Genomic DNA, 19,235 nt, shown 5'->3' with positions numbered 1-19,235 from the left:
GTTGGAAGCACCTTGGCAGCATTTAAAACACACTCACGCACTATGGTTTGCCACCTTCAATGACCATTTTCATTAAAAGGCTAATCTAAATAGTTCCATCTTTCAGATCATTGGCAAATGTAACAGTGTGAGGGCTCTCCCAACATTATATAGAAGTCTTCTGTAGCAAAAGGAAGCCATCACCATACGTTCTACTGTGAGTAGAAACTTTTGTCATCTGCCTACAAGTTGGAATTCTTATCAGATCTTATTTGGCCAGACAGAGTTATTGCAGTGACATATAATGGGACAGGTGGACCAGAAAATGTGAGTCCCAGGCCGTGAAGAAACTAACCAGGTGATTGCACTCTTTCCACTGACAGATAATATTTGATACACGGCTCTATATTTGAAAACAGACAGGTGTAGACAGCGCACAGTTTACTCACCTATGAGGGCAGTCCTTGCAGATCTTTTGATCAGAGTAGATTCCCTGGAAAGTGTTCTTAAATATTTGATCTCGCCCTATTTTCTGTAAGGTATTGAAAGTGCCAGCAAGAAGTTTATAAAATGCACATGAAGCTGTCGGTTAAAGAGAATCAGCATGCAATTATAACTCCATGGTAGCAAACATAAAAATAACCTTCAGGTATTCATCCATCTGATCTATAAGACTGGTGAAGAACTCATAAGCATCTTGCTGTTCACGTACATAAAGCTCCTTGTTCCACATCTTGAAGATCTACAAAATATAAGTGCATTTTATACAGTCATTGCTTCAGAGCCTTCTTCTATAAGACCTTGAAGTAATTCAACATTTAGCAGCGACTGAAACTCAGCAGTATGAAAATGGTTTTGGGCTTTCCACATATAATGCAAGTTTTCTGACATGTCTGGGCTGAAATCTACACGCTAAATCTTGGTGAAGGGGAAACAGGAGAGAGGGATCGATTGAATGAACCAATGAAAAGGGGAAAAAAGATTACCTTCCAGAAATTTTCAGGTACATAATATTGTAGCTTGCTTTCCATCAGATGACCAAAGAGAGATTGAACCTGATAGAATACGCTGTCATCAGGGTTGTCCATATCATCATCAATTGAAAGCAAAGCCTTTAGAAACAGATGTAATAAAGTTAGAAAAAAGGCATTACATTGAAGAACTAACAAACAGTTTTACTTTCCAACAGAATGTACCTCATCTGCACTTATATAGCTGCTAGGCAGAATGCTATGAACTGCCTGCTTACCTGTAACTGATGTTCTTTGCATGGTTACCTATGCAGCCACATCAAGTATGCACAGACTCAAACGAGAGAAAAATATCAGGACTAAACTTCAGGAGAGGGTTTTTTTAAGCATATTGAGAGAATACAGAGCTCAGATTTTTCTCAAACGCAGGAGACAAACAGGGAACACCTGCTGTGTGGAATGTGGGCAGATCCTGTAACTGCGAAGAGGACAACACAAAGAACATCAAGTGTGCCTTGAGCAAAAGGCTTAGATCTTGCTATGGCCCCAGAAGACTGGACATTGCTATTCTTGCAGGTGCCTAGCAGCAGACTGGAGCATGGACATGGAAAAAGCCAAGAGCTGCTCCCATCCTCTCATCAGAAGCCCTAAGTCCTCTCTCACAGGAGGCTGGTAGCAGACAGAAAACACCTGTGGCTTGCCAAGGCACCTGTGAAAGGGGCTGTGATGAGGGCCTGCATGGAGGAGTCTGACCTCTCCAGGCTCTGTGACAGAGAGCAGGAGACGAGGAAGCACCATCTGGCAGCAACCACTTTCCCACTCAGATCAGATGCCATTTGATTAGGGGCAATGAGGCAGCAAGGCACTGGAAAGACAGGCTGCAGGATAGCGCTGTGTTTCAAGTCATGCCCTGTTTTCTTAATTGTAATATGCAACTGTGCACACAATCCTGGTATCTAAAAGACACCCTAAAAACAGGTTACAAGAACAAAGAATATGCAGTACCTCAGGAAGTCCTGGCTGCATATAGAGCTGTTGGAAGACAGCGTTCATGTAACATGTGGCTCCACCATTCTTCAGTCCCACAAATCCTGAAACAGATCGACCATCTACTGGTGGGAGATACTGGAGGATGTGAACAAAAGGGAAAAGGAACTGTCTTCATGTACATCACAAAAGATTAAATACAAGGATAAGCTAATATAAAATTCTGTCACAAACTGAAATTTCTGATTTAGAGACTTAGAACTGTCACTCAACTGGACACATCCCCATGTTGCTGTATGTCTTTACTGCAAGCTAGTATGATGTTTGCCCTGTCATTCATAAATTATACAAACATCGTTTCAGTGAATTATTCCACTTACATCAAACTCTTTGGAAAGAGCTGGATCAAGCTGATGATGCATAGAAAGCAGTTCTTTTGTAATAAGCTGAAGATTAGAAGGTGAGCTATCAGCCAACATTACAAGAACTTCATATGCTGCTAATCGACTATTCACTGTGCTGCATCTACAAAGGGAAAAGCAAAATTAATCTGTGAAAATACTGTATTCATTTTTTTATTCCAGTAAATTATTAGTTACATCAAACAACCTATTTCTAGCAGTTACTGAAAAGAACAAACTGAAACAAAATCTAACACCTATCTATGTAGATCAACTTTAAAACCATTTATTCATTTTGCAATCTACAAGGGATCTTCCTATTTATCATCACATTAACTTTTTAGTAAATGAAAGTACAGATAAAAGATTAATAGGAAAAAGCATTCAGATTTTTAAAATAAATCCACAAAGTTCACAGAATGAAACAGTTTACTTAAATAGGTGTAATTTACATACAAAATTAAATAGCTTAATTTTGAATGCAGCACTCAAAAGAGGAAGGAAGGGGAACGGATGAACAGTGAGCAAAGACCTTTTATTGTAAAGGACCTCTTGTTATTGTGCTGTATGAACCCCTGACTTAGATTACTCTGTTACATTCATTGTGTTGTGGGAGCTGTGAACAAACTCCTCAGATATTCTTTGTGCTTCGTAGATGAACAAAGCATTGCTTTTGGATTCTGGGCTGAGATGTCTGGACTGTTTCCATATAGATAATGAACACCAGGCATGCCTTGTAAACACTGAAAAGGAGTTCATGACTGATTGTTTAATACCATCTAAATGACTGCTAAATGACTATTCAAATTTGAAAGTAACACTTCCTTGTAAAAGTTTAATAAAGGGCCTATGACTACAATATAGAATTATAAATTAAGTACACTTTCAATGTGTTCCTCAGTAGACTCTTCAGGAGCCAAACTAATTTCCTGCCATTTAATTTCCAATAGTCTCAGGAAACAGAGACAATATTTGAGTGCTCCTTTCTTCAGTTGATGAAACATTAGTAATATGTTTACAATTAAAAGGACACCTCAAATTACTTTTATAATTGTCAATAAGTTGAAAGTACATGCTTTTGAGTACAAGCTTTGAATGCAATTTCTTCCCACAAGTCTGTAATTCTTGTTTACTACCAACAATGCACAAATACACTCTTTACTTGGGGTGAAAATCTTGCTGGGTAACAGCAGCACTGCCAGCTTGAGAATGGCTGTTCAGGATAATCCGAGATGCTCGGAAGAGGAAGTCATCTAGTAACGGTTTGATTAAAGAAGAGCCTGTGAAAACAGCATACATAAAAAGCCATGAGATGTCCTGGGAGTGATCTTTGTTTGGTACCATAGCGTGTATGTGGCTTATGTAAGGTCCCAATCCAACCCTCTGGAACTTCCAGCTATAACAACCTCTAGAAGAACACCTAAGAAAGAAGCCTCCTTGGAGAACAAGGACTGCTAATTAGAAGAGACAGAACAGGACTACATGGAATGAAAAAAGAACACAGCCAACAGCATTCATTTGAAGGTGCTAATGTAGACGTATTTTAGGTTGTTCTATTCAAAACTAAACTACATGTTATCCTTCTCAGAAACTGTAAGTCAAAATGCAGAATAAAACTATTCAGTAAAATTATACTCATAGTATATTTTTACAGTCAGCCTTCTAAAACAAATAAAATAATCCCATGTCATTATTTGTAGGTAAGTAGTCTGGTTCAAAGGTTCTCCTCACCCAAATGTAACTCACAGCATTACAATGCACCATGCAATGTCTCTGAAGACAGCTTAAAAGTTTGATAGATCTTCCCCTTCCCATGAACAAAAACGTGAAACTTGTAGGAACACACCAAAGGAATTGATACCTACTGCTGTAAGGCAGCAATGTGGCAATGACCTAAAGATAAACCATGCTATGGTGAAACAAAGACTTTTTAGCCTGTCATGATCATTGATTTTTGAAGTATTCCTGAATGAACTGCTGTTGCTGGACCTTCAAGCTTCTGAAGCTGGGGATCATTAGAAAAGGAATTGATAATAAAGCTGCAAAGATTGTCATGCCCTTATATAAAGCAGTGGTGCGACCGCACTTGGAGTACTGTGTCCAGTTCTGGTCGCCGCATCTCAAAAAGGATATTGAGGAGATAGAAAAAGTGCAGAGAAGGGCAACAAGGATGATTGAGGGACTGGAGCACCTTCCCTAGGAGGAGAGGCTGCAGCGTTTGGGACTCTTTAGTTTGGAGAGGAGGCGGCTGAGGGGGGATATGATTGAAGTCTACAAAATTATGCATGGGGTAGAAAATGTTGACAGAGAGAAATTTTTCTCTCTTTCTCACAATACTAGAACCAGGGGGCAAACATTGAAAATGCTGGGGGGGAAGAATTAGAACTAATAAAAGGAAACACTTCTTCACGCAACATGTGATTGGTGTTTGGAATATGCTGCCACAGGAGGTGGTGATGGCCACTAACCTGGATAGCTTTAAAAGGGAGAAGAAGCCTTGGACAGATTTATGGAGGAGAAGTCGATTTACTTCGGCAAACACCAATCTTGATCCACTCCTTGATCTGAGATTTGCAAATGCCTTAACAGACCAGGTCATCGGGAGCAACAGCCGCAGAAGGCCATTGCGTTCACATCCTACATGTGAGCTCCCAAAGGCACCTGGTGGGCCACTGCGAGTAGCAGAGAGCTGGACTAGATGGACTTTGGTCTGATCCAGCTGGCTTGTTCTTATGTTCTTATGAAGTACCCAGCAGCGCTTTGTTCCAAAACATCCTGTTGAGAAGGTTGTAGCCTCCCTTTTGCTATCAACTTTTAAAATTTGCCTAGATGACGACCTATCCAAGCCTGCCTTTCATGAGCTGGGTTTTCAGTGATGCGCATTAGTGATCCAGAATAAACAGTTAAGACACTGAGAGTTTTTACAGCTAAGGTTATGTTGCTAAAATAGGTGTTTCATGTTATTAACAAATTCCCTGGAATTAATGAGCAACAAATGGAAATTGAACTAAAATAGTGCCAAAACACTGATAACCCTGAAGATGTACCATGGGTTGGCTGTCCACACGGTCAAACATATGCATCATGTTAATACTTATGCTTTGCTTCAGTTCTTTTTTTAGATATCTGGTTAGCTTTATACTTCCACAATCTAAATCCTACTGCATTGTTTACTGAATATCTCATCCTGTTGGCTGTACTGACTTACACTGTGTAATGTGCCAAGTCCCAGAGGGAAAGGCAGACTACAAACAGTGTAAAGAAATAAGGTTTTTTTGTTGCTCCACTACAAGATTCAAGGCATACTACTATTCCAAAACAGCGAGGAATGAAGGGCATAAAGCTTATTATGTTGTAGAAGTCCACAATTGAAAGATTTAGTTACCAAGCATTTCCTTCTCTGCACCACAAAGCGACAAAAGAGTCTTAATGAGCCTCAAGTGTCCAGCCAATAAAACATTGTCAGCTTCACTAGTTTCACATTCTGCTGTACGGGATGGTTCGAAGTTATCCAACCACGTGATCTCATCCTCTAACATGGCAGCTGGGCTAATCTTTAGCTGTTCCATTTCTGAAGCTAGGTTGTGAAAAAAAGAGGTATGAAATTCAATCCACAGATACTATTGAAGGCATCAGTTTATCTTCATTAAAACTAGGTTAATACTGTTTCATCTAACAAATATCTAGTTTAAGCTCTGTTGGGAACACTACAAAGATATAACACAGAACAATACCTGAAGTCCTTAATGTTAACACTATTGAGCATGGTAACTGAGATTAAGGATTCTAATGCAAAATCAAACATTCAAGACAGCTTCTCAAAAAGTAACGGAGTGCCTTAATGATAGCTCACTGTCCTACACATTTTCCCTTGCTGAAAAGAATACCATACAGCTATTTTGTCAGACTACTACAGCTCTATAAAGCAGCATGAAACAGGCAAGAGCATCCACAAGAGCAGTGCTTTAAATGGTTCCTGTGGACTGATGCTTGTAACTTAACAAATACATGTTTTCTCAGTTAGTAATCAATCTAGGCAAGTAACACAATAAGGTCAATTATGCATGAGGTGTTTGCTGTATGGTGGAGTTGAATGTCCACTGCTGCAAGATTTCTTGTACAGACATTATTTCCTTTAGCCCCGCTTTCACTTTCCACTCTCTCTGTGGCAAACAAATCCACTTATAGCATGATTTTAATTTTGCTTCACTGCTAGAAGGGGACAGCTTTGCCTGTGGGCACAGTTTTGTCACAGACCTCTTCCCTCTGCCCACAGCCGGCCCACTTAGTCTTTCCCCCCACTCCCTCAAGCTTTGCACGCTTCCCCCTTGCCCTCATTTCTATTGCCAACAACTTCCTGCTTCTTGTTCTGCCATATGATTTCTATTGCCTGTTGCCTCCCCACTCCTGCGTATCTTTAGATTAAAAATAATTAATTAACATATTGATAGATCAGTACTAATGCTAAATAAAGTAAAAATAATAAGACTAGTCAATCAGTCCAAACACCCAATTTGCTCCTACATTTGATCAACAAACTGGGGCATCTCCAGCTTCATAGTTTTATACACAAGCACTCAGTGATTCCAGAACATACTGGGAAAAGCCCATCAGTCGTGATGCTTGAGTCTACGGCACATCGGGAAATGGATGATTGTGAACTTGGGGAGCTTAGCGAATGGCAGTTCACACTGTCCCTTTGCTAATTTTGAAGTCTGCATGCCGCCGTTACTCTCCCACCCCTCCCCACTTCCCACCATAAAAGACTATCATAGTTTGGGCAAAGTGTACAGATGCCGCATTCAAGACTTCTCTTCAATAATTTGCCTTTTTTATGTTGATATATCAATCTATAAATAGATTGATAAATATATCAATCTACTGATACTGATCTATTGATTGATTGATATAGCAATCTATTGATAAGATTAAAGATAAAAATTAAAGCTTATATTAAAAATGAAAGAATGTGAAATAGAAAACCCACGAAACATTGCCCCACTCAGATGCAAGTAAAAAGCCAGCTGATGGATAATGCCTGCCCCACTGCAAACAGGGTAGTGGGTAATAATGTCAAACATGGCCCAAAACAAAGACACCCCCCCCGCCCAGCCAATTCTTTTTGAAATTGCGGGAACCTCACCATGCATAATGAGAGAACTGGGTTATTTCTGCATATGGATTATTTTCTTATATATCTTACTTACATGTGAGATCATCCAGTAATTGGCATCTAAGATCAAAATACTCTGTACACTGAGACAAGAGTCTAAAAAAAAAATCAGACCATTAATACTGAAAAGAGGATTTCCTGATAAAAGCACTAGAAATATTTTGCAGAAACATTTATTTTCATAATTCAGATCTAGCTATTAAAATACATGCATTTTTTGATGTGAACTAAAGATATGTCAGGAAAGCTGGTGTAGTAAAGTGGTTAAGGTCTCAGATAAGGAACTGGGAAACCCAAGGTCAAATTCCATTTGCACCATGGAAGCCTGCTAGTCACACACTCTCAGCCCCGACCCTGACTAGCATTTGAATAAGAGAACTTCAAGGATCATGACATGGAAACAGGTATTGGGGAACTACATCCAAAAGTCTCTTGCCTTGAAAACCCTATGGGGTCACCATAAGTCAGGTGTGACTTGATGGCAAAAAATTTTTTTGTCAAGGATCTTAGTATTTTTATTTCAAGCTTGCAATACTGCACTCAATACAATGATATTGAGCCACAGGTAATACACTGAAAAGCTTAAAATGCTTCCATAAAAGCATGCTGAAGATTTGCTACTTATATTTAATGCTTAACTTCTCAACTAAGAATCGCTAAACATTCAATTCTGTGAACCATTACTGCTTATTGAAATTCTGATGTAACAGAAAAACCGCTGAAATTTAGGGACTGGGCTGCAAGCTTTAAATAATGGAGAAGATAGTCAGCATTAATTATTCTTTTTGTTGATTTTCTATGATTTAATCCAGGAGCAAATGAGTCGAGAAGAGAACTTACCTCTAACATTTGGCTGTGCTAGACTGGGCACATCAACATTTATAACTTGCTATAATCTTCAGCAAACTCACTGATTTCTAATTATATGAAAACACCTCCAAGGGAGACCTGAACACTCCCTAATTCTCTTCTGTCACATCTTTTCATTTTCATAGTTTACTGCTCTTATCTTAAATAAGTATTTAAGACAAATGCTTGAAAAACATTCCTTCAACTTGCCTCTTGTTAATTCCTCTCATGATACTGGTCGGTGACCAAAGGGGCAGCTGAGCAGTAAGGATGACACTCAAGAGAAACTGGTTGGGTTTCTGTACATCTGGGTGAGCTGATGTATCTGTCTGGCTGAGAGTATACAACTGGTCACAGGCAACACGACGAATCTAGAACACAGCAGGAGCACCCATAAAAAACTGGAAACAGCTAACATCTTTTCCTTGTGTAAGTTGTCAACATGAAGGTTGTGAAGCATGAATGGAACACATGACTAATTCTGCCAGAAAACTCTTCTCAATATAAAGACAAATCACTCACTTCAGAACTTGGAGAGCCAAGCAAGATGTCTATTATGAAGTCAGCAACACAGGGAAGATTGTAGAAAGATCCTAAAAAAAAATCCTGGGTTGTTAATTTGTTGCACAACATAGGAGAATTTAATGTTGCTCAAGTTAATATACATTTTATTTAAAATGTATATACCAGTATTATTTAAAATGTATATACCAGTATTTTTATTTAAAATGTATATACCAGTATTTAACTGAATTATAGAAAATACAAAAAAAGAAATGCCTGCTTAAAAAGCAAGAAAAGAGTTGGATGGCCCATGGAAGAACTGGGTATTTGTAACAAACCAGAATGTGATGTATAATATTAAGATTTCTGTAAAGCACTGGAATTAACTAGTCCACCCCATGCTTACCCAGTTGCTGACTGCGAAGCTGCAGACATGTGACCAAGAGAGACAAGGCCTCGCCAGCTATCAGTGCATCTTTGGTGGCTACAGAATGTTGCCTCACACAGATCCCAGGATGCAGAGCAGTCGACTCTCCTTCACTGCCTGAACTGCAATTGCTTCCTATAAAGCAAGGGTAACTGGTAAGTGAATGGATTACAAATATTTTCTCAAAGTTGTTCAAGACTAACATTAATTTAGACCCCTCAAGTGAGAACTGGATAGCAACAGACATAAGGGAACTTTGAATACCACATTACTGAAGATGTCAGTGAACAAACCTCTATTCTTTTGATTCACTTAAGGATGTGGAGTACCTGAGCTGCTAAGCCGGTTGCGAATCCCAGCAGGGAACAGTATGTTACTTTCTTTTATAGGCTGGCTGCTTCCCACTAGGTCAAGCCGTCCTGCAGCAGCCGCCCACGAGAGACGCATGAAACAAGCCACTGTGGAAGTGAAGTCATTTGCTTCCATGGTCTGAAAGAAAAGGAAATTTCTTCCTAATTTAAATTGCTTAGCATAAAGAGGCGCTTGCAGCTTCCTCAAAGTCTAATGAGAATGGATAGATGAAGGAGAGTGGAATATTTATCATATTTTTATCCATATTTTCAACTTAAGGCTTGTGAGGTTTAAATTATCAGTATCTGTGTGTGTATATAACAACAACAACAACAACAACAACAACAACAACAACAACAACAACAACGAATTACTTTAAATTTGTAACCCGTCCTCCCCCAAAGGGCTCGGGCCGGTGCAAAACAATCAACATCAACATAATCACAGTCCAACCCATTTAAAACAGCTCAGTAAACAATAAATTAAGCAACTCAGAAAAAAACAGATGGCGACTGTAACAAACCCACACCCCCTCCCACTACACCCATAAGAGACGGAGGCATAGACAGAATACAGACAAGCACCCCGGCTGGCCAGATGAAAATGCTTGGGTGAGCAGAGCTGTTTTGCAGGCCCTGCGAAAACCTTGTAAGTCTTGCAGGGCCCTAACTTCCTTAGGAAGCCTGTTCCACTAAATGGGGGTCACGACTGTAAAAGTCCTAGCCCTCATGGAAGCCAGCAAGATGTCTTTTGGGCCAGCAACCTCCCACAGGTACTTTTTTTCCTAGAACTTTTTAGGACCTCTGCTTCTCACTTGCCTTGATAGCTCCTTGTTGAGTATGATTTGACAGCCCTCCCTCCCTCCCTCCCTCCCTTCCTTCCATTTATATACCGCCTGATCCCCGAAGGACGTCTGAGATAGAAATTTAAACCATCCATTTTGGCTCCAAGATGTTTTTGGCTAAATGGCAGCTTTGGGCGGGGGAGAGACTAAGGCAATTGGAAAAATAGATATAGGTTTCATCTGAGAGTTTTATATAAGAATCTCTGCAATTGTACTATCCACCTTACCACCTTGCTCAAAAAAGGGAGTATTTGAGACTAGCTGTAAGTTGCCCAAGCATCTAGATCCAGAGGAATTCTTAAGGAGTGCTGTTACAGTTATCTCAAAGGAACTGGGGCCACCAATCTCATAGATTCAACTGGTCACTCTGTCCTGGTCAAATAAAATAAAGAACAAGCATAAAAAAGATCCTACATAAGAAATGCAAGAGCTCTCTCCTTCCTGTTGTTGTCACACTGCGGCACTTACTTGTATGGCAACCCGTGCAGCAGGAATAATCTCCTCCACTCTGATAGAAGACCTGTCTGAAACAGACAGCTGCCGGTAGGAAGACTTCTCTGGGGTTCCACAAATTGACATCTGCCGTGTTGACTGTCGGCTTATATTTCGGAATGGGCGTGAAGACAGTGCGTCCATTCCATATTTAGCCAGATCCTCATCAAGTAAGGTAGGCATGGTTTGCCCAACAAGCAAAAACCTAAACATAAAAGCATGAAATGCTATTCTGAACAATGATAAACGATGAACAACATAATTGCTTATGGAACTCTAAAGCATCTAAATGTATTAGTATCACATGTACCTACATTTGACAAGTCTGTCACGTACCTTGCAAGTTGTAGACAGATGGAATAAACTCCCTGCCTGGTTTCATAGTCTACTTCTGAGGGGATGGAATCTCTTTGCATAACATTCACCACCAAGCTGGAAAACACACATTCAATTTTATCTAGAACTTTTTCAAGACAGACATTCCCCTCACATTTTGAAGTAGATCTAGCAGGGTAGCATCTATCAACTGAAGATTATTCCAAACAGCTAAAGATTAAAGTTTACTTGAAAGATGCTCTGCAAAAGATTCAAGACTCACACAGAGTTATTTTTATCAGTATAAAACAGTCACCTGTTTCACAACCTGAGACTGGATATTTCTATCTAAAGGTCAGTACAGATTTTGAGGGCAATGGAACAGTAGTATGTGTCTGGTTATTTAGATGGCTAAGTTTTAATGATTTACTCTTAGTTTTCTGTGAATTATGAAACATGGATACTTAGGGTTCTTAAATGGACCACTTAAGGCATTGGGTGGGGGTTGAAGATTAGAAGAAATCTTACAAAATTATCACTACCAGTAATTCTTATGGTTTCAAAAACTAGGAGACATGTCACATAATGGATTGTCTCAGGTAGCAAATGTGGGAGTGTTCTGATGTGATCAGCATAGTGGGTTCATATTCCAAACATTCTACTGTTGAATTCTATTTTTCTAAGCCAGTCAAAGATGCAACAAAGCAAATGGAGGCATTATCTCAATCCTTTAAAACATGTCATTTCCTGAAAAAAATCTTGGCAGATATTGGTAATGAACAGGTTCCTTATGCACTCCAAAAATCCTTCCTATAAAACATGATTAACGATATATGGGTATGTATCAGAAAACTGAAAAAAGCCATAGCTAGTCAGACACAAACTTAAAGAAGGAAGATTATCAAGTATGACTAAAGTAGATTTCAGCTGCCTGAATTATATTTGCAACAGCTCCTGTATTTCAGTACGACTAATTCACAGAATATAATTTCTTTTAAGCGGTGAATACTTAATTCTGCACTACTAGGAAATGTCAAAGGATTACTTAGTTGACAAATTTCTGAAGGACTAACCTCAGCCCGCCTGCTCTGAGAAAATTTTCACAAAAAGATCTGGCACAATTTCTTGCCATTTCATCATCTGCTGTAGGCATTAGCTTGGAACTCAGGACCTGAAACAAAAATCCGATATTTGAAAAGTTGCACTTTCCTTAGGTTGAGCAATCAACAATGCCTTTCTCTCACAGACTGAAGAGCACAGCATAGTTCTCTGTCAGGTATGCAACAATCAAGTGGGGAAGTCAGCCATATATTTGGATATTTAAATCTGGTGATTGGAACTGTGAATAGGTAAGACAACCTTTCAACAAACTTGAAAAATGTCCCAAGTTTACAGAAAAATGTGAACTCTAACCCCCCCACCCCCGCCAAACCCATCAGGGGTTTAAAAAAATCCATCAATGCTAAATGGAGCGCCTAAAGCATTAACAAATTGATTCCCTCAGTGGCTCTTGCTAGGCAACCATAGCATTCCAGGCTCCAGTTTTGGTGAGAGCAGGGAGGGACCTTTCCAGGACTATTTTGGCCTTTGGGAGCGGGACTCACTGGTGCCAGGCCTGGCTAGGTTTGCCAGCTCCTGGCTGGGAAATTCCTGGAAACACTGCAGTGGAGTCTTGAGAAGGATAGCGTCTGGGGAACAGTGAGGCCTCAGCCAAATATAGTACTATGGAGTCTACCTTGAAAGTAGCCATATTCTGGAGAATGTGGCTACTTTCAAGGTAGACTCCATAGATCTCTGTTGTGTGGATTTCAGCTATATTCTGGGAGACCAGCAGGTCCCACCTGGATGTTAGCAACTCTAAGTCTGGAAGCAATTTTTTAGTGACTTCATCCCATCTGACTTGCAGGACTCAACTAGGTTCTGGATGCTTGCTACTGTTCAACAGCAGCCACTTGATGAAAGTCAGGCCCCTTCTGCACATACAAAATAATGCGTTTTCAAACCACTTTCACAACTGTTTGCAAGTGGATTTTGCCATTCCGCACAGCTTCAAAGAGCACTGAAAGCAGTTTGAAAGTGCATTATTCTGCCTGTGCGGAATGAGCCTCAGTGTGGTGCAGCAATTACAGCTTCAGAGAAGGGTCTAGGAGACCTTGGTTCAAATTCTCATCTTGCTGTGGAAGAACTGGTGGATTTTGGACCAGTCACATACCTTTGGCCTAACCTACCTGACTGAGTTGCTATACAGATAAGAAGGAGCAGAAGAGACTAATGGAAGCTGCTTTGATCCCTGCTGTGGAGAAAGACAGTAGTTTTCCAATGTGGAGGCTGCCGAGTGGGGGATGTGGGTGGAAAGAGGTGGAAAAGTTAGGACATATAAAGGTAGGTTGAGTGTTGGGTGGGAAGGAGATAGGGTTGCCAACTCCAGGTTGGGAAATTCCTGGAGATGTAGGGAATGGCGTCTGGGGAGGGTCGGGTTTGAAGAGAGAAAGGACCTCAGAAGGGTATAATGCCATAGACTCCACCCTCCAAAGCAGCCATTTCCTGCAGAGGAACTAGGGTTGACAACCTCCAGGTAAGGGTTGGAGATCACCTGGAATTATAACTGCTCTCCAGATGACAGAGATCAGTTCCCTTAAAGAAAAGGGCAGCTTTGGAGGGTGGAGTCTATGGCATTATACCCTGTTGAGGTTGCTTCCTTCCTTACAACTCACCCTCCACCCCCAAATCTTCAGAAATTTCCAAACCTGGAGCTGGCAACCCTCAGGGAAACTGATCTCTGTAGTTGGGAGATCCGTTCTGATTCTGGGAGAGTAGCTGTCACCACTTTTGTTGTGTATACGTGTGTGAATGGAGAAGAAGGTAGGAGGCCAGAAAGGAGATGGAGGCAGGGGGCAGAAAGGGGATGGGGGCAGGGTGATGGGGGAGGGGCAGAAAAATGAGGGGGAATATGTGGTGGGGAAGAAAGAGATAGGCATGGAGGAGAGAGAAAAAAGGGGTGGCAGGAGGGAGAATGTGTGACAGACTGAGAGAAGTAGGGGGAGAGGGGAGGAAGCAAAGGTGGGGGAAATGGAACAGCTGACCTTGCAAGTCCCCACTTGTTTATACTACCTTCTAAGTGCATTCTTCAGTATTAACTGACTATACTATAGTACGTTTCCTTTTATTATATTAGTCATCAATTTCTTTACAAATATGCCTCTTAAAACACATTAATCAACACAAAAAGGAATCCTATGGCACTTAAAAGGCTCATAAAGCTCTTGCAAAAGTGTATTTTAAAGACCAGTAAACATCTCTTCCATTTTATGAGAGTAATTATAAGATATTTTACTACAAATAAAAAAGATTACTACAAGGGGCTTACGAGATGATGAGAGACTGAGGGCTGAGAAGATGAAAAAACAAATATTTCAGTGGGAAGGAGGAAAATATGTAGCTTAGGAAGGGATTAAAGAACAAGATAGCTACATGAAAGTCATGTGGGATTTTGAAACAGAATGCTAATAAATTTTTTTTCTCTTACTGGATTGACTTTTCCCTGCCTACATTACTGAACCTTGACCTTTACATACCAATTACATCTCAGATTATCGTAGGTTCGGCAAAAACAGCTGTTGCAAACTATTTCAATCTGGGTAAGAACAATGTACACATTTTCTTTTACTTGAAATGCACATACGCCTCTCACACAGATCTACTCTTACCTCCAGATTGTAGAGCACTCTGAAAGTAGACATTCCTGGAGCAAAAGACCTGAAGAGGCTTTCAAGTATTGAGCTAGCATTAGATTGGTGTTGATGCTTTGTAGACAGAGATGGGGATTTTGAAGACTGGGAATTTGATTCAGACAATAATGTTTTCTGAAAAGAGAATGCAGAGAGAACCATGGATGACAGGCATTTTCAAGGTATTGCCTTTTGTGGTCACTACAAGCATTAACAGGAGTCCTGAACTTCCCGTGCTATGAATTTCTCCTTTTGGACATTTTGCTAGTACCTCTAAAATACCACCAATCTTTTCCAAGCCCCAAACAGTTTAACAGAAATTCTTCTGTAACTCTTCATTTTAAAACTAAGTGTGGACCAACTGTATATGCTCCCTAACCCAAACTGATTTTATGCAGCTTGGAAGAACAGTGTTGCACTTACAGGTAATTGTTGTTCACCAAGTAGTCTTCTGTGCAGGCACACATAGGACTGAATAGGTGCAGGCCAGCCACAAAAAGACTTTCAAGCTTCTTTCCATGGAGATCTTCAAGTCTAGAGCCCCCCCCCCCCTTCAGTTATAGGCAGAAAAGTTCATGAGGTAGAAGAGGGAAGCGGAGTAACTGGAAGACTTGGTCAATACTCTGGATATGATAGTGTGAGATGGCAGGAACAGTCCACAAAAGGGCAGGAAGGAGGGTACATGTGCCTGAATAGAAGACCAGTCAATGAACAACAGTTACAGGTAAGTGCAACACAGTTCTTCATTTCTGTGTTCTTCTGTGCAGTTCCACATGGGAGAAATAGCAAGCTCGAGCTGAACAGGATGCAGGGTGTGGCTGTTACTACAGCAGATGAGGCCTGGACCTTCATGGAGTGTGTATGCACTTTATAGTGACACTCCACCTAAGCAGCAGCATAGTAACCCACTTGGATAAAGTCGGAGAGGACATTTTCTGATCTGCCTATATCTTGGCAATGACCCTGCCCACCCTGCAGCTGAGGAGGAGGGGAAGGGGCATTCTGATGAGCTAGAGCTGAAGATATCCACAGAAAAACGCTTGAAATCCTTTCTGTGGCTGGCCTGCCCAGCATTTTCAGGTACAACCCACTCATAACTGCAATTTTAACTAACTTTAACAACTACAACTAACCACAAAACCATCAAAGTATATCCGTATTCAAACAGGGCCAGCAGAAATTATTGGAATCATCAGCACTGTCTATATTTCAAAGAGTGTAAAAAAGAGGGCAATGGGGCTTTGTTTCCACGTACTTATTCTGTGGGTGAAGTGAATGAAAATCATCTTCTAGATTCCATTTAATCATGCAGATTAATTTTAAGAAACAGAACTGTGGGTTCAGCTGAGGCAACTAAAAAGGTCTCTTTCAGGTTTGCCAATACCTTTCACATAGAGTTAATCCAAATGCTCTATAAACATTGCTTGTACAAGATAATTGTAGGCAATAGTAATCTATGAATTATGCAGGATTCTCTCTGAACAGGGCTATGGACTTGCAGTGCAGCAAAGGGTTATATGAGCTTACGGCTTTAAAAGAACCCATTAAGGGGAACAGATTCTGCAACATCTTTTAAGCTACATGAGGCTTACGGTTGTGCTAACAGTGCAGTATTTTTTTGCCCTAGTAGTGATGGAGGTAAGAGGTAAGCACATTAGCCATGCTTTGCGGATCCCTAGAAGGAAAGAATGTGTGTGCTGAGCACAGCACTTTATATTTCCAAAGATTAATGTACAGCACTACTCTCAATACTAAAAATGATTTTAAGTTAGCAAGTGATTGTTTATATTTGACTCCGAAATATTATCAGTAGTTCTTTGCTTTGGTTAGATTATTCTCATTAGTAGTAATTCAAACCATCCAGGTCATTTAGGTAGGATATTAATTGACTCTGTCACTATAGCTTCCAATTCAAATGAAAAAAATATCAGTAGATGTAGACAATCCCGATTTTATATGGGCCCTCCGAAATAGTAGAAAAACAAGTACCTTTCGTCCTAAAGAATCTAGCTGATCAAGAGCTTCCTGAATAGCTGGATCAGTAGGAATCAACAAAAGAAGTCGTCTTACTCTCAAAGTTATCCTAGAGAGTGAGATACAAAAGGAGACAGAGCATACTTAGTTGCCACAGGAATGGAATCTGTACTCTTATAAAAACCTTAAAAGCATAAAACTAGTTAGATTCTGCAGTGCAACACATTGCTTACCTTGGCTCTTCAAGGTTAGCAAGCTGGTAAAGCATGTCAAATACATTACACACCAAAGCCATTACTACTCCAGGGAGGGATTTTTCCTGAGGATGAAGAACACACACAATTAGTTCCCCCCACCCCGAAACCTCTTATTTATACAGTTTTCAATTTTTATGCAAGCAACCTAAATTTAAAATCTGAACTAGGGATATTATCTGTTTCCAGTGCATGGCAGCAATTTTAATACTGGCTCTTGATTATCTCTTTCATGTGCATATCCAGCTCTGATAGATTCGATTTCAATTTCAAATACCTTTAATGGCATAGTTTAAGATTAACTTAGCAAGATAATAACAGCCTTTACAACTTCTGACGAGTTAAAATAACACCATTTAAAATTTTAGCCACCGCTTCCAACAGCTCGTAGTTGTGGCTGTTTAAAAGATATATAACCTTCTGTTTATCTGTAATGCCATGCAGGAAGGGGATTATGTGCTTCTTCCTACCTATCTCATAAAAAGGACAATTCAACAGCATATGAGATACTGTTTCCACAGAACCCATGCCACAGCTCTGATAGATTAATATCAAATTCTGCCAAAGTAGTTAAGACTTTTGCATTGTCAAATATATATTTTTTCATTTCAAAGCAAATGGCAGATTTTACCATTTTAGAGCAAATGCTTAGATTTTGGAAAGCCCCATTGCGTGATTAAACATGACTAAGAGAGCAATCCTAAGCAGGCCTACTCAGCAATCTACTTGGGCTTATTCAAAGGGGGTTACTCCCAGGAAAGTGTCCTTAGGATTGCACAGTAAGAAATAATTGCATATCAGCAGCCCCAACTCCAAATATGTCTCCCAAGATCAAGTTTGATAAGACAAGTGCAGTTTTGGCATTACTGTTTGCTTTTTAACCATATAAAACAATTAAAATATACTCATTTCTCAAAAGACTACTTGAGTCCTAGCTTAAGCAAACCAAAATGAAACCAAGGAACACATTTCTCGGTTTGCCATTCCTGCCCACTTTGCCAGAAATCTCAACTCAAAAGTGGGTGGAGTTTATAACAAACAACTGCCCACAGCATTATTTCACAATCCATCTTTCCATTTCATCTGCAAGCTTCAATCTCCTAATCTAAGTTTTTTTTAAAATCACAAATGGAGCACAATTCTACCATTTATAAATTCAATGCATTGAGAATCAGTCTTAGAAAACAATCACATAGTATGCTGCTTGGAAGGCCAGTAACAATCTTTTTTTGTGCACTCAAATAGAGCGGCTGGAAAGGATTCATACAGGGCAAGTAGAATAGAAACACTGAAAAACCTTTCAGTGAGAACAGAAACCAATTCTATTTTTTTTTAAATGTGAAAAACCCAACATTTCAACCTCTGGTTGTGGTGGGTTTTCCGGGCTGCGTGGCCGTGGTCTGATGGATCTTGTTCCTAACGTCTCACCTGCATCTGTGGCTGGCATCTTCAGAGATGTACCACAGAGGGGTATCACAGAGATGTATCACAGAGATGTTACACACTGCTCCACCAGACCACGGCCACACAGCCCAGAAAACCCACCACAACCAATTGAATCCGGCCGTGAAAGCCTTCGACAATACATTTCAGCCCCTCATTCTGTACCTGTTCCATTGCATAGGATGAGCTGAAGACACTGCTACTGTTACTGGAGTTTGTGGAGGAATCTGCAGAGCTCCCTGATGGGGTGCCACTTCCTGAAGTCTTCACAGTAAGGCCTTGCTCATCAGAAAAACCCAACTGGTGTAGTAGTTTTTGATCTTTATTCACTGTTAACTGAAATATAAATGTTTTTCTTAGCTTTAGCAAAACACACAGATTTAGAGTAGATAATATTTTTACTAACTTACCAGACTGTCATTTGCAAATATCTGAATGTTGTCCAAAGGAGAATTCAACAACTTTGCTATCTTCCACCTGACACTCCCTATGGTTTCATTGCTATGAGCCTGTAAAATAAAGTTAAGTCTGGTTCATTCAGGA

The 19,235-nt window shown here is 40.1% G+C and overlaps 1 protein-coding gene across 1 annotated transcript in view; it reads right to left on the bottom strand.

The window, feature by feature from the left end:
- Positions 1–19,235, bottom strand: part of USP24 (ubiquitin specific peptidase 24) — a 115,234-nt gene that overhangs the window by 38,550 nt on the left and 57,449 nt on the right. The window contains exons 26-45 of the mRNA XM_048495840.1: positions 19,103–19,201; positions 18,858–19,028; positions 17,229–17,314; positions 17,011–17,104; positions 15,001–15,156; positions 12,367–12,464; positions 11,315–11,410; positions 10,955–11,183; positions 9,621–9,780; positions 9,271–9,426; positions 8,883–8,953; positions 8,571–8,731; positions 7,546–7,607; positions 5,724–5,915; positions 3,501–3,618; positions 2,318–2,462; positions 1,956–2,075; positions 966–1,091; positions 623–721; positions 429–511 (exon numbers count right to left, since the gene is read on the bottom strand). Of these exons, the coding sequence (XP_048351797.1) occupies positions 429–511; positions 623–721; positions 966–1,091; positions 1,956–2,075; positions 2,318–2,462; positions 3,501–3,618; positions 5,724–5,915; positions 7,546–7,607; positions 8,571–8,731; positions 8,883–8,953; positions 9,271–9,426; positions 9,621–9,780; positions 10,955–11,183; positions 11,315–11,410; positions 12,367–12,464; positions 15,001–15,156; positions 17,011–17,104; positions 17,229–17,314; positions 18,858–19,028; positions 19,103–19,201 (2,522 nt within the window). The remainder of the gene's footprint in view (positions 1–428; positions 512–622; positions 722–965; positions 1,092–1,955; positions 2,076–2,317; positions 2,463–3,500; positions 3,619–5,723; positions 5,916–7,545; positions 7,608–8,570; positions 8,732–8,882; positions 8,954–9,270; positions 9,427–9,620; positions 9,781–10,954; positions 11,184–11,314; positions 11,411–12,366; positions 12,465–15,000; positions 15,157–17,010; positions 17,105–17,228; positions 17,315–18,857; positions 19,029–19,102; positions 19,202–19,235) is intronic.

Source organism: Sphaerodactylus townsendi, linkage group LG05 (genome assembly GCF_021028975.2).
Source record: "Sphaerodactylus townsendi isolate TG3544 linkage group LG05, MPM_Stown_v2.3, whole genome shotgun sequence".
Classification (NCBI taxonomy): Eukaryota; Metazoa; Chordata; class Lepidosauria; order Squamata; family Sphaerodactylidae; genus Sphaerodactylus; species Sphaerodactylus townsendi.
This window is presented reverse-complemented; position numbering and strand designations above follow the sequence as displayed.